The 15,815-nt window shown below is 41.7% G+C and overlaps 1 protein-coding gene across 4 annotated transcripts in view; it reads right to left on the reverse strand.

The window, feature by feature from the left end:
• The window catches only part of LOC139640641 (rho GTPase-activating protein 26-like), a 108,968-nt gene that overhangs the window by 26,286 nt on the left and 66,867 nt on the right, over positions 1-15,815 (reverse strand). For all 4 annotated transcript variants that reach the window (XM_071514816.1, XM_071514819.1, XM_071514818.1 and 1 more), the window contains 6 exons: positions 13,693-13,771; positions 11,836-11,872; positions 11,131-11,196; positions 8,829-8,903; positions 8,299-8,383; positions 7,137-7,195 (listed from right to left, as the gene is read on the reverse strand). In XM_071514816.1, the coding sequence (XP_071370917.1) occupies positions 7,137-7,195; positions 8,299-8,383; positions 8,829-8,903; positions 11,131-11,196; positions 11,836-11,872; positions 13,693-13,771 (401 nt within the window). The remainder of the gene's footprint in view (positions 1-7,136; positions 7,196-8,298; positions 8,384-8,828; positions 8,904-11,130; positions 11,197-11,835; positions 11,873-13,692; positions 13,772-15,815) is intronic.

Below are 15,815 nucleotides of genomic sequence, written 5' to 3' on the forward strand. Positions count from 1 at the left end.
AGAGCCAGTCGATAGAGAGACGACAGCAGACAGACTCTAGATCAACCCCTTTGGCCCTGGCTGTCAGCGCCGGGCAATACACTCCCACTGTCACAGCACACACACACACACACGCACACACACGCACACACACACACACACACGCACACACACACACACACAGGAAAACAAAAATGCATTTTTTCTTATCAACAATCAGGCTGATAAGGATATACACACACACACACACACACACACACACACACAAATGCACACACCACACACAGAACAACCATCACAAACATGCTCATTGCACATATTTAGTGGATACACACGGCACACTGTGAGAACAGAAACATACAAACAACCAACCAACCAACCAACCACACACACACCACATCACATCCACATGCATGTTCACGTCCGCTACACCCGATCATGCAGCCTTCCACGCAGCTGCATGCACATGAAAACAATCACACTCATCACTGCCAGTGTCTGCCGTTCTCTGGTGTCCAACACAACACACGCATTATGCTGAAGCACACACACTCCTCTACCTGCACCTCAACTTTAAGACAGAACACATATACATACGCACACACACACACACACACACACACACACACACACACACACACACACACACACACACACACACACACACACACACACACACGTATGCATACACACACAAACATCAGGGTATCTGCAGGTTTCCTTTTAATGCTACCTGGGATTGAATTTAAAGCATGCTGGCCATTTTAGACCTGGACCCTATCTTCCCATCTTTTTCCATCATACCAGGGAGCAATCGATGTGTTGAAAACAACATGTTTTGGATGCTTTTAGGGTCAATTTGTATTGGAGACTGTATTGGAGAGCCACATGCCCAGGCAAGCAAGACAGAAGTAGTTTTATAGTGAAGCAATTGTTGTGATTTTTATCAGAATCAATTGATATGGTGGACAAAGATGGGAAAATAGGGTCCAGGTCAATCATGGATGGAGTTATGCTTTAAGACCGATTTAACAAACTAAAGAAACAAAAATCAAGCCAAAATAGATGATCAATTGTATCAGTTAACATAGCTAATCAAAGTCCTGAAACTGTAAATGGGCAGTATAAGGAAGAGGAAATTAAAGTTTGCATACTTTATTAACCCTGCTCTGTGAATGTCAAGATTCTGTCAAAACTTCTGTCTAATTTGTATCAAAATGAAAATAAAAAAATAAACCTGTTGTTTCATGGTGAGAAAATTAAGACCTCTAATAGCTGTATTTAAATAACTGTTTTTAATACTTTTTAAGACCTCAAATTTAGATTATCTTTCCAGACTTTAAGGACCCGCAGATACACTGACACACACACCAGCCCGTATGTTAAGTCAAAACACACATGCACACAAACACACACACACACACACACACTCAAACCACAGCTCGTACATTAAAGCTACACCGCAGTCAGTAGCTATGGTGCCGAGACACAGCAAGCGCTTCCAACAAGCTGAAGTCATTTACCATCACAGTCTCCACCTCGTCCATCACTGGAAACACATCGACCTTTAAAAGTCACTTTTCCTCTCTCACCTTGGATTTCATTTCACACTTCATCAGAGAAACATTTTTATTCTCACTATTCATTCTTGTTTTTTTCACTGTTTCTCAACAAGAGAAAACAAAGTCACACGCACACACACATGCATGTACCCAAGCACGAATAAACATCCTTTCACCCTCTTTGCCACACATGCCTGCTTGCACACACACACACACACACACACAAACTGTGGAGTTAGCTGTAACACTTTATAATGCACTGACCAACGTGAAAGTAAAGAGTCACGGTTTTCACTTCATCAAAAATTCATTCATCTTAGCATTTCTTAATCATGCATTTCTCTTTAATCGTGTCTTCACTATATGCAGTACATGCTTTTGCAATCAAAGTCATGTTAGCAAAACCACACATCCACCCACATACAGTATGTATTATGCACACACACATCAGAGCGAGCACACTACAGTTGTTAATGATATCAACACTTTGACTTTGTTGCCAATACCAGCCCGGATACCATGGCAAATTAAGAAGTTGTTTACTATGCAGTTATTATATAAGTAAACAAATAGCCATTGATAGCCCATTTAAAGTGGGGGAAACTACTACAAGTGTTTCACATACAGTAAAACATATTTTGCTGATGCACAAATTCTGAACACAGCACCAACACACAACTTTCTGATAAAATGCTGACAATAGTAAACTAACATCACAAAATAGAGAACTGTTACTCAGATCTGCTCTAATTCTGATAAATTATACTCTTTTTCACCACCAGTACTCACTATAATGCACCAATATCATTACTGCTTTCACACTGAAATATTCTCCATTGATAATTTGCTGATAAATTTGATGCAAAACAGAGATAACCAGTCAGACTTCTTCTATTTCCTGAAGGATGCAACTGAATGATAGTTCCTAGACATTTGATTTTCAAAATATTTTGTGGCTTACATCTTAAGTAAGCTGTATCCTTCTGGGTAGTTCAAAGGGCCTTTCTTACTCAGAATCCATTTTATAAATATATCATTTTATCCACATGAAAACACAAGCAAAACACACACTCACCCACCCATCAACCAAGTTCCCACCACCCACCCACACATGCACACACACACGCATACAACTCTGGGAAGAAGTGAAGACTTGGTTAAGTGTTGTTGAGGCTGGTAAAGGCAAATTTAGAGTCTAACACTCTCTCACTTCTCCTCTCCCGCCAAGACCACACCAAGCCTTACAGCACAAGCAGAGCTCCACCTGTTGGTCAGGGCAGGTAAGGCAGGATAACGCCATGGTGATGGATCATCAACCGTCATTTGTCATTTAGTAAATCGGACAAAAAGGAGGACAGGTAGATGGAGACAAGAGGAAAAGTTTCAAAGAGGGAACCTCCTCCTCTATCTTCACTTCTAACAGCAGGTTGTATATTCAACTTTACCTTACTTTTAACTGTTTCAACCCTTCAGGACAGGTGAAAAGGAAAAGACAGAAGAGCTGCAGGGAGGAGAGAGAGGGGTGGAGATAGAAATAATGGACGGGTGAAATTATTATAAAAAATATAATAATAATATAATAAGTGCATTTCTATTCCCTCCCAAACTCACTCAAACTCCCAGTAGTTCTTGGTTAGGAGGAGAAAACAGTGATGCTTGCTGCCAGATAGGTTTCATTGTGTTATAATCACAGGGATGATAATTAGTGACTAAATAGTCTAGGATACATTGCATATGAATCAGAATCTAATGGGCCTATATAAATATACAAAACATTCAAAGTTCAACAATTTGAACATTTCTGAATGACAAAAAGCAGGATGAGGTTGTCTTGAGGTTACAGGTTTCCTGTAGGTTTTTTTCAAATTCCAATTCCAGTTCCTCAGTTGAATTGGAATTGATGAGTTTATTCATGAATTGACTCCCAACTCTGTCCTTAGTTAACAAGATACAGTGGGAGTAACAGCTGATTCAAGCTGGATAAAACCGGCCCAGATGTCCATCCTCTCCTGACTTCCTTGCTGCATCTCATCTGGACTGGGACTGGGACTGGTGTGGATCATCAAACATCACGTTTTGAGACAGACTGTTTTAAAAGAAGCCCTGGTAGCTTAGTTAGCTGAGAGGGGAGATGAGGTTGCCGAGGGAGACCTTTAGTCTGTGACTGAGACACTATTGAGTCTGTAAAACCATTTGCCACGCATGTTACATTCTCAATGTCAGCAGTTTGAATCCAGCTCATGGTCTTTGTCACATGTCTCCCTCTCTCTCTCTCCATCATCTTTCCATCTCTCTCTATTATATACTAGCTAATAAAGCAGAAATGCCTTGAAAGTAATCTTTGAAATCAATAATGTCTGGCCTAGCATTTCAGCAACTTTCAAAGGTTCACGTAGCAAAGCTGAAAAAAAATGCAGCCAGATGAAGAGAGTTGAAGGAATGCAGCCAATTCATACAGGAGAAAATGAGGGGAACAAGGGAAAGGTAAGGGGGGAAGGTGAGGGGAGACAGAGTGAGGGAAGAAATTTAGGGAGACGAAGGTAAAAAAGGATAGTGATGACACCGAGAGATTGCGGGCAAAAAAACAACGGTAACCAGGGTGAGAGTGTGTGTTTTTTCCTGCTGGTGCATGCCTCAAGCTGTATCCAAAATCCAGGTGGCACTCCACCCTCCCACCTCCTCCTCCTCCTCACTCTCCCTTTATTTCCCTCCATTTCCTCCTTCTCTCTAGTCCCCTCCCCTCTCCCATCGCTTTCTGCCAAAACCAGAAGAGTAAGCTGAAAAGAAGCGGCAGAAGGAGGAGGAGGAAGAGGAGGATCATTGGCAGGGTGGTGGGAGGAGTCGGAGGGGAGACATGAAGGAGAGGAGGACAGGAGGAGAGGAGGAGAAAGGGAGGAGCTCGTGAAAGGAGAGTTCAGCTGAGGACGCTGTCCTCATAACACCCCACTGCTGCTGCTAATGCCTGCTTTGGATAAAATACAGAACTACACACACACACACACACACACACACACACACACACACACACACCCATGCACGTATGGACACACACTCACACTGACACAAGGATGTACACAGACACCCGGACAAATCTAATGAGAACCTGAGATGAATGGCAGCGGAAAGAGAGAAAGAATGGAAGGAGTTTAGCAGAAGGAGGAAAGATCTAGCGAGACCAGAGATATAAATCTGCTAATTTATATAAATGCTATTTGGCGGTTGCTTTTATATTTTATTATTGGCTGTCACCTTGAATACCTGCACTTTTAGCATGGGTGGTCCATGTGGGGATCCAACCAGTAACCCTGGCATTGTTAGTGCCACGCTCTTCTCCACTCTCCCAATACACACACACACACACACACACACACACACACACACACACACACACACACACACACACACCTCATCCCATTTTCTCTCCAGTTGGCCTCACTATAGAGCCATTTCCTGGTGGGGTTGCCAGAGACACACGGTCATTTCCTGGAGTTCCTTCCCCTGTCAGCTCAGCTTTCAGGAGGCTTAGCTACCGACAGACAGAAAGCAGGTCACTGACACAGACTGTGAGACACCAGGGCCAGACTGGACCAGACTAGACTAGACTAGACTAAACTCGTTCAGACTAGACGACAACAGAACTATCGCTGCAATAAAATCTGAACATAAAGAGTGAAACGAGATGAAACAGGGCTGTTCAGGTAAGAAAAGAATAGACTGGACGAGACAATACAAGGCCAGATCAAACTAGGCCAGACAAAGCCAAACCAGACATGATAAAACCAGACTAAACTGGACCAGGCCAGACCAAACCAAAAATAGACCAGCGTTTCTCAACGTGGGGTCTGGGGACCACCCGGGGTCCTTGAGGGGGTTCCAGGGGGTCCCCAACAAATTGATGAATTGTTAAACTTAACACAGTTAGAGAATGTAGAAGAATGACTGTTTTGATCATAGCTTCACTGTTATCTACAATACAGATAGTAATATATCATCAAATGGGGTTCTGTGGCCCTAAGGTGGACTAAATTAGGGGTGCTTGATATGAAAAATCAGCACATTATCGATATCGAGGTATTCTGTCTAAAATATTGTGATATTTGATTTTGTCAATATCGCCCAGCCCTAGTTTTTACCTTTAGGTGCCAGATGAGTGGGATTTGAAACACACAGCAATGCAGTGAGTGTTTGGTGACTTCAGGCAAACACAAGAATGTATCAACTGAGTATACTTTTTTGGAAATTAAACAAATTGTCCTAATTCAATATACTCCACCCATCTGGTACTGGTAAAACAAATGCTAACAATTATTTGCAACTATTTGACCCGAGTCACGGTTCAAGCAAACCTCAACATGCAAACCTTTTATGAGGTGCTCACTCTCAGAGCGAGTCACCAGGCTTTTCATCTCTGTGTGGAGTTTTAGAAATCATATAAATATTGTATAAATATTCTGGTTGCCCTGGACAGACAAGGTCAGCAACATACTGTGTGTGACACATAACACGAAGCGGCACAGCAGGAGGGCCGGACTGCCAGAGCAAATGGACAGACAGCAGCGTCCCGGTGGCACAGCGGGCGACCTGGTATCTCAGCGGGCGGCCCGTGTATTGCGACTTCACTGGATTGGTACTGAATCATGACCTTAGTCACACGCCATTCTCCACCGTAAACTATCCAATAAAGGAGAAATGCTTTAAATGAATCTCTTAATCAGATCGTGTATTACAGATAACAGATATACAGGCCATACTCAAGTGAGAACAGAAAGAAGAGGAGTAACCTGCAAAGAATATTCAAAATATCAAGGACACTTTACAATAACTGAGTTGCACGTTCTTCTGAACAAGGATTACAAATCTATCTTTAACTCATCTCCTTCCATTCATGAACTGTTCATCTCCACATGAGTGAAGTGGATTTAATAGCTTAAATCATTAAGGGATTACTGCTGAAACGATTAGCTGATTAATCGATTAGACAGAAAAGTAATCAATTATAATTTTGATAATCATTTGATAATAGTTTTAGCCATTTTTATCAAGTAAAAATACCAAACATTTGCTGGTCACAGCTTCACAAATGCTTTTCACATCATTATAAGATGAATACTTTGGGGGTTTTTTTGGTTGCTGGTCAGAATAAGTAAGAAATTTTAAGAATCACTTTGAGCTCTGGTAACTTGTGACGGGCATTTGTTATTATTTTTGACATTTTATAGACTAAATTATTAATGGATTAATTGGAAAAAATAATCCAACAGAAAAATCGATAATGAAAATAATTGTTAGTTGCAGTCCTATAAGGGATTATATAAATATATAAAAATGTTTATACAATTTTTTTTTTTTTAGATTCCCCTGGTTAGCAGTTGGTCTCAATATTTTGTGGACTCACTGTAAACCATCTGGTGTTTGGAATATGTTTTTATCCAAAGAGGCCTTAGATGAACTGTGCGTGTAATTTTTATTTGGGTGGCCTCGGTGGGAATCAAACCCCGGGAGAGTTGGTCTAATGCTCTGCCGACTAAACTACACAGGACCGCATTTGAAAGGCACATATGAGCCATGAAAGAAAAAAAAAATAAAAATACTCACTGGCAGCTTTGATGAAGCTCCTCTGATACTGGTAAGTCATGAGAGGAGCAGGCAGCATTCTGGAAACAGAGGAGACAGAGATGTCAGCTTGGAAGACGAGAGTTAGGGGCTGGCTGCTTTCGAAAAATCAATAAATCTAAATAGTTTGGATGAGCATGCATGCAACGAGAATCCAGAAAAAAAAAAAAAAGAAGCGTCCTTGCTCCCTTCCTCTCTTCCTCTCCCCTCGCCTCCTCCTCTTTGTTCTCATCTCATCTTCTCTCTCCTCCATGCGAGCACACAGCTGGAGATCAGTTTATCACAGCACCCTGAGACGGCTAATGGCTCCCACTGGCTCTCAATGAGGCCTGACCTCAGGTCCTGAGGCTGTGTGTGTGTGTGTGTGTGTGTGTGTGTGTGTGTGTGTGTGTGCGTGAGTCCTGCTGAATGCTTCCAAGTTGTGGACAATGTAGGTTTATTCAGGTAGATTGAGCACAGTTAGACCACCGCTCCTCCTTTCCTCTCCTCCATGCATCTCTCTCTCATTCTCTCCACTTAACCTCCAATCCCTGGCCTCCCTCCATGCTCTATCTCCATCCATCCATCATTTCATCCATCCATCCAACCATCTGTCCGTCTACCCAGCAAGCAGAAACTCTCATCTTCAGACGGTCAAAGTCCAAATGACCACAGGCTTCACCAGCAAATACGAGTGAAACGAGAAAATGAGGGATTCATTGGGTTGGATCAACAGGCTACTGATCTGTTTTCTACCTGAGGCTGAAAGCAACTGTGTGATTTTATTCAAGCACTGCATGAAAGTGTGAAAGTGCTGCAAAGTGCTGCAATTTCAATAGTTTCAAGCCAGCAAACTATGCGAAGAGGGATTCAGAGCCACAAAAGGATCAATCAACCCATTTAACATGAGTCTTAAAGGTTAAAACCGGTTAAGACCGGATGCTCACAAGCACTGAAATACAACAATTTCATAAAGAATGTGTTATTTAACTTATGAACACATTTTATGGGACTGAATGGGAAACTTTTACTCTCAATACTGCTCTATCAGGGTATTTCTACCTTGACTTAAGGCTCAGTACTTCTTCCAGCACAGATTTTGGCTTTTATTTAAGGATTTGTTCTTCTACTTTTTACATGTGTGTGCACTCTTTCCCACACAGACCTGAGGTAGTGCTTGATAGCACTAGTGATAGTCTTAATCTCCCACTCTGGGCTGTCCAGCTCCACGTCAGCACACGTCTTTGGATCTGGAGGAGAAAAAAATATGAAGACAGAAAAAAAAAAAAAAAAAAAAAAAAAAAAAAGGAAGATTAGATTTGACAGAGACAGACACAAGGATGGAGAAAAACAGACATGGAGATACACAGATAGTTAGATACTCTTTCATCTTATCATGCTGCTCTGTCTTTTTATCTTCTGTCTTGAATTCTCTCTTATCTATTTTTTCCACCCCACTCTTTCCTGTTTCTTTCCCTCGGGTCTCTCTCCATTTTATATTTCTTTATTTCCCTCAAACTGAAGCTCCGCCATGAAAATACCAAAGAGATCTACTCAATAGAAACATATGTTTTCACTTTTCACCAGTTGTGTGTGTGTGTGTGTGTGTCTGTGTGTGTGTGTGTGTGTGTGTGTCTGTGTGTGTGTGTATGCGTGTGCAATGCATGTGTGCGTGTGTTTTGTTTGTGTGTTTACCCATTGCGAGGCTCAGTAGTTTTTGTACTCTGGAGTTGACGCCGACGATTCTGTACAAGCCCTGTTCATCAATACCTGAAGGAGGAGGAGGAGGAGGAGGAGGAGGAGGAGGAGGAGGAGGAGAGGAGAGGAGAGGAGAGGAGAGGAGAGGAGAGGAGACTTGTTACTTTTCAACCATAGTTCTGAAACCAAGCAGCTGAGTGAGAAATTCAGCCTGACCCGATCTGAGGAGCCTCCTAAACTGACTAGCAAGGACAGGAAGAGGCATTTTTACATTTTAAATTGCAGTATAAGTCCTAACAGTCAAGAAGAAAAATTATGAATATTTATCAGGTGGTGTGGCATTCTCCATAGGAAGCAGTAGAGGATAAAACCAGCAAACCCTGAGGAAGCCTTTGTGAAATATTGGCAACCTTTAGGCATCCTTCTGTACTCTCTCTAAATAGATTTAGAATCTTTTTCAATAGAATTTTTGTCTCTGCAATTCCTCATTTGAGTATCGTGCACTTGCCTAGAGTTTGAATTACCAAAGATCAAGGTAATTTAAATTGGCAGGGGAATTTCCACCAGTCCATCGCCTAAAGTATTCATCCACTCACCCAACCAATGAACCGTGTGCATAAAGGTGACAGCTTCCTGGTTTGACTGGTTTGTGAACCAAGCCAGGTGCCAACAACTGTAATGTGCAAATTTTTTGTGTTTATGCAGAAGGTGGCTTTGACCTGGCACCAGAGTCACACTTGGAACGAATGCCAGTCAATTAGCCTGCCACAGAAAATCTGTCATCAAATTGTAAAAAGGTGTGTGGAGAGTATCACCCAGCATCCATTTTGACGAGGGCGATGTGCAGGAGGCTCTGGACCTGTTTACATGATGTGCAGGTTCACCAAAACAGCTTTGGAAACAATTTTGAACTGATATTAGAAAAATATTTAGGTCCCGCTTTCACAGAACGATGCAGGTAGCAGCTACAGACGACTACAGGCATCGACTCAACTTTCATGTTGGTGTTACATATATACAGTTTTTCACTCATCTATTCAACATCAAAATGTTTTCTGGGCAGCTAGCTAGTTTACTGACAAACTATTTCACCGCAATTCAGGTAATTTTAGTGGTTCAAAAACACATACAGTTGCCTTGACACTTGATTTCTCAACTGCCCACCAGCCTTAATTACCACATCAGACGATCAGATGAAAGCGCTGGCCCCATGTTTGCTTGACAGCTGGCAACACCGCTTTCAGCCATGACATTGCTATGTTTTTCATGCCTGTCCGTCAGTGTAAAGAAATCAAACCTCTGATCCTGGCGGTTCTGAAACGCAGGGCCATCGTTTTACACCGCTTTGATTTAAATGGAAATGAGTCTGCCAACCTATGAAAAGCCTGTGGATGTGGGGTCATGAATCTGCAGCCACTGTGCACCTGGCTCACACTGGGAGCTTGGAGAACGCCCTCAGTACAGCAGATAAGTAGAAAAGGTATTGATATTGCAAATGTGGACCTTTGCTGCAAAACTGTAGAAGAATATTAGTAGAGCGGGGTTTCATAGTGACTCGGAACGCTGGGCCGCATAACGCGTATTCAGGACGTTATGCGTTTGAATCCATCCCTTTACCATGTTTTGTAAATATATATACAGTACATAGTTCTATTGTGTTTGTATATTTTCCTAACAGGAAACAAGGGGCACTTGAGCTGCCTAATGTCCAGGCATAATTACCATTATATATTAAACATAACCAGTTATGCTTGCTATTAAAAATAACCAGTTTTGTTGTCTTTTATTTCTTCTTTTTCACTGTTTATCTATTGCTCTTGCCATTGTTTCCACTATATGTGATGTTAACAGGGGACCACTGTAAAAGACCTAGTTCTCAGTTGGGCTTTCCCTGTATAAATAACACAATCACTTTTTAATGCATTAATTAGCAAATATTCCTATGTCAGCATACTTATTTTCACATAACACATGGGTGGTGTTGAAATTACTTTTATATATTAAAGCACTGAGGAGTTACAGAAGTTTCAAGAAAATCAGTTTTTCCTCATTACTATGGAAATTTACGCAGCAAGGTGCTACAAAATCGAATCAGCTCATCTGCTCTATAGGGGGAACCTGTGGTGTAAGTATGAAGTTTCTATCATGTATTGTTCTTGAGTTATTGTGTTCACAACACTGTGTCAACACACAGACACACAGAGGTGCTCCGGTGGTGGGACAGATCAACAGTAAAGATGTGAATTGAACTGAACTGTACAGTGTGTGGTGCTGATGAAGGAAAGAGTTAACATTGTACCTCGGGTCTCCACTGCATAGATGAATTTCTTCACCACATTGAACCCGATCACATCCAGCTGGGCCACTGATGCAGAGAGAGAGAGAGAGAGAGAGAGAGAGAGAGAGAGAGAGAGAGGAGAGGAGAGGAGAGGAGAGGAGAGGGGAGGGGAGGAGAAGAGGGGTGGGGAGGGGGGAGGAGGTGAGGAGAGGAGAGGAGAGGAGAGGAGAGGGGAGGGGAGGGGAAAGGAGAGGAGAGGTGAGGAGAGGAGAGGAGGGGAGGGGAGGGGAGGGGGGAGGAGGTGAGGAGAGGAGAGGAGAGGAGAGGAGGGGGAGGAGAGGAGTGTGGGGCAGAAGGGAAGAACAGAGTGTGAGCCATGGGAGGAGAGAGGTGACAGACAGAAAGGAGAAAAAAAAAAAGAAAAGAATTTGGCTCCAAAATGAGATATCCATCTATTTTAACCTACTATTACAAAATGATTTATAGCACAAAATTAAAACTAAGTACGGAACTTTTTAAAGGATAAAAGGAAACTCAAGTCCTTGGTTGACGAGATATTGAACAATAAACTACAAGTAATTATTTTTTTTCAATAAACGATACAGAGTGTTTTGAAAGTTTGAATGATAAGTAAATGCAACAATTAAAAAGGTGTAAAAAGGTAGATAATACTGGCAGATAACAGGCAGATAATACTGATAATAAATATGTACTATATGTACTTACTGCCTTCAGCCTGGTTGTCTCTGTTCAGGTTGTATACCTGCAAAAGAAAAATCACACCAACTCCTCAGATAGATCATTAGCTACACAACACTGCCTAATGAGGGCAGGAGGTATTTGTACATTACATTAGTAGTCAACATTTGTTGAGTTCACTAGGCTGGTTTTGTTGTTGTTTTTCTACTTCAGCCTAATAGCCTTTGAATGCTTGTTAGCATGCGCTGGTTATCTCAATTATGAGAAAACCTGAATAAGATAACTGGGATATAACAATGTTATCCAGGATACTGAGATACATATACAAGGTGGCCCATTTACCGTTGGCTTTTGCAATCTGCATAACCTCAATTTCCATGGCAATATTGAGAATATTTTGTTTGCTTATGTAGATAGGTATATGCATGGGCCTGATTAAAAAAAAAAGTATCCTAAATAAGACCTTGAAGCTACAATATGCAACTTTTTTGACATTAAAATAATAACAATAAACAGGGTATATTAGACATGATCAGTCTGAGTCAGTCTGTCACCCTGTGTGTTCAGGCCAAAATCCCCCATTTGTCCTAAATTTGCCTTTTAAATGATATTTGGGACATTTTGAGGCATACAGCCTATACTGTGTGTGTTGTATGGGTGCAGTCAGTACTGAGCCGGCTGTGGCTATCAAGGTGAGGCTAGTGGCTACAGCATCAGATATGGACAACAACAACAATGACAGAAAGCAGTAAGAAATGAAAGTACAGTGAAGCTAAACATTGCTTTGTTTTTGTTTTTAATTGCTGTGTTCACCATCTGCTTCTTCATGCCTGTGGTGGCTTTACAGACACTGGTTACTTCAGCCTCGGGCTAGATGCCGTTTCAAAATTGACAGCCCATCAAGATGAGTGACAAGTGTTGGCGTGTGAACTTGACCTACTGAGGGGGAGGAGGGCGGGACTAACAATAAACTTCCTGCCTCCAGGCGAAAAGTTGCATATCAAGTAACTTTAAAGGAATAAACAACGTTTTGGGGAGACTGGCTTGTCAGTCAATTTACCCGTTAAGTGATGAGAACATAAACAACAAAATCATCCATGTGTCTCCAGTAGATTGTTTGCTCCATACTAACATTTTAGTAGGCGACTAGCATTATCTCAAAAGTGAGAAAAAACACGGTCTCAATCAAAATGATAAGTAATCTTAAATGAACGTGGCAGCTTTGTGTAGGAGATCGGTAAAATGCACACAAAATAAAATAATATATGACTGAACTACTTTCCTTGTTCATAAAGGAAGCACAGCTGGTGGACAATGGGAGAATGTGTACAGCTAAAAATCACTATGCAGCAGATCAATCACCTGCTTTCTCACCTGAAATAGTTTAAAAACTTGGCTACTTCAACTATATTAAGTTTAGAAGTTTTATTTCATTTTTTTAATTTATGAATCTACAATAAAAAACACTCACAACTTTTTAGTATTAAACGGTCTGACTTTTTGCTTTGCTTTTTGCTTTGGAAAATGCCTAGCGAATGATTAACCGGGGACACATGCATCATTTAATGGGTGCAAGTTGACCAACGAGACAATTTCACAAAAACTTGGTGTATTCCTTTAAACACAATACTGATATACAAAATACTGTGCACATACAAACACACTCAGTTAGTATTGCACTGCACTGAAGGGAGGTTGTTGACGTTGGGCCAAAGCTATGAATAATAGTTCTTATTGTCGGATAGTCTTACAACAGACGAGGGGAACGTTAGTTATACTTGGAGCTCTTCTTTTGCCTCTCTCTCTCTCTCTCTCTCTGCCTCTCTCTCTCTCTCTCTCTCTGTCTGCCTCTCTCTCTCTCTGTAGGTAACCGTGGTAACCTACCGGTTCTCTCCCATCCATGGCCTCCATCCACAACCTGCGGTCTTCCTCTGACAAAGCCTGCATGGTGATCACTCCCGGCCTGCACACACACAAACACACACACACACACACACACACACACACACAGGCAAGGTCATTGGCAAACATAGTCCAATAAATCCTTTCAACACTGACCTAAACAATAATGGCAATACACACACAAACATTAACATGTACACACACACACACACACACAAAAAAGCCAACAAAAAAGCATATTGGCTAATCAACTATTAAGATCCTTGGCAACCAATAAGACTTTAAAACTTTAAACTCAGAGCTAGAGAATGATGGCATTATACAGGCAAACTTAAACATGCACACACACACACACACACACACACACACACACACACACACACTCATCAATCATGTTCATCCTTGTCCTCTAGGTTTCCAATCAGACCTATATGTCAACCTCTCTCTGGCAGCGCGCTCACCTTCAGCTGTCAGCAGCACTCTGCACCCCCACACACTGCAATCTACACTCTGTCATTCAATCACAACCCAACACACACTCACATCCACGCAAACACACACCCACGCATGTGCACAACCACAAACACGGGCATACACACACAGATACACACACAAACACGATGCAGAGTCACACAAGTTTACTAGGAGAAGTTAATCAATTTTTTTACGCAACTCCCCTCTCTCTCACACACCCACACACACACACTATTAGATGCCGTTTTGTTGCCTGCTACAGCATTCCCTCATAACACACACACACACACACACACACACACACACACCAAGGGACACACAAACACTACTAATATGAATAAGAGAACAAGAGGAGAAGAGGAGAAGAGGAGAGGTGAAGATAGGAGAGGTGAAGATAGGAGAAAAGGGAGGTGATAAAGAAGAGTTGGAACTGAGGAAGATGAAGGAGGGAGGGAGTCAGGGAACCAGAGGGAGCGAGGGAGGAAGGCAAAGGTACAAAAGAAGAGGTGGGAGGAGGGAGAGGAGGAGGAGGAGGAGGAGGGGAGTGTGAGGCGAAGCCTGCAGGGATCTGGCACATTGAGCCGTCTCATATCTTTAGGGCTAAAATAACTCAGCAGCAACGCCATGTGGCCGTAATCTGTAATTACACCACAGAAAGGGGTGAGGATGCATGACAGAGCGAGGCGCAGACTAGTGGAAATCACTGAAAGTGGGATTGATGAAAGCAATGTTGCTCAAAAATAAATAAATACATAAATATAGGCTTTCCAAATTCCATGACCCTTCCATGACTTTCCATAACAAAGTTGGAGCCCTAAAACGTTTGTTCCTTCCTGGCTTGTTGTTGCTGTTTTTCAGCTCAGAAAAGGTAAACAGCGTGGTTTCCACTACAGTCAGGCTTTGTGTGGAGGAAAAACAGCTGAAAACCACCATCTAATGCAATGTGTGTGTCCAACAAGCTGTAAAATACACTACCAGTCAAAAGTTTGGACATACACATTTCTCTTTATTTTTACTATTTTTCACATTTTAGAGTAATAGTAAAGACATCAAAACTATGAAATAACACCAATGGAATTATGCAGTGCCAGTGACCAAAAAAAAAAGTTAAACAAATCAAAACTATCTTATATTTTAGATTCTTTAAAGTAGCCGTCCTTTGCCTTGATGGAAAGGCAAAGGCTTTGGAAAGAAATTCATACATAGGCATCAACTTCACTATTTATATTTGTCCAAGACACTAACTTGAAGCATTTTAAGCATAAGCCTTTAGATCAAAATGGCTTTAAGAGAATGAAAAACATAGCACATTCAGACACAGGTGAGTCCAAACTTTTGACTGGTAGTGTGCATTCTGGTATATTCCTGTAAAATGACCCATTTGCAAAATTCCCTGATATTGCCTGACTTCCCCAGAGAACTGATCAAACTCCCTGACTTTCCCAGTCTGGAAAACTGTCAAAATTCAATGATATTCCAGAAACCCAATGACCTGGGAACCCTGTAAATAAACGCCTCAGAAAATGGAGACAGTGCGCCACTCTCCCCGTCTATTGATTAGCTTCAATTCAGTCACAGTTTGCAGCCTGAATGGAATTTTAATGGCTGGAGTATTGACAAGAAATAAAATA

This window comes from Centroberyx affinis, unplaced genomic scaffold (assembly GCF_046629955.1).
Source record: "Centroberyx affinis isolate AG114_WGS23_722 - 3 ecotype Tasmania unplaced genomic scaffold, CSIRO-AGI_Caff_v1 ptg010099l_1, whole genome shotgun sequence".
NCBI classification, from domain to species: Eukaryota; Metazoa; Chordata; class Actinopteri; order Beryciformes; family Berycidae; genus Centroberyx; species Centroberyx affinis.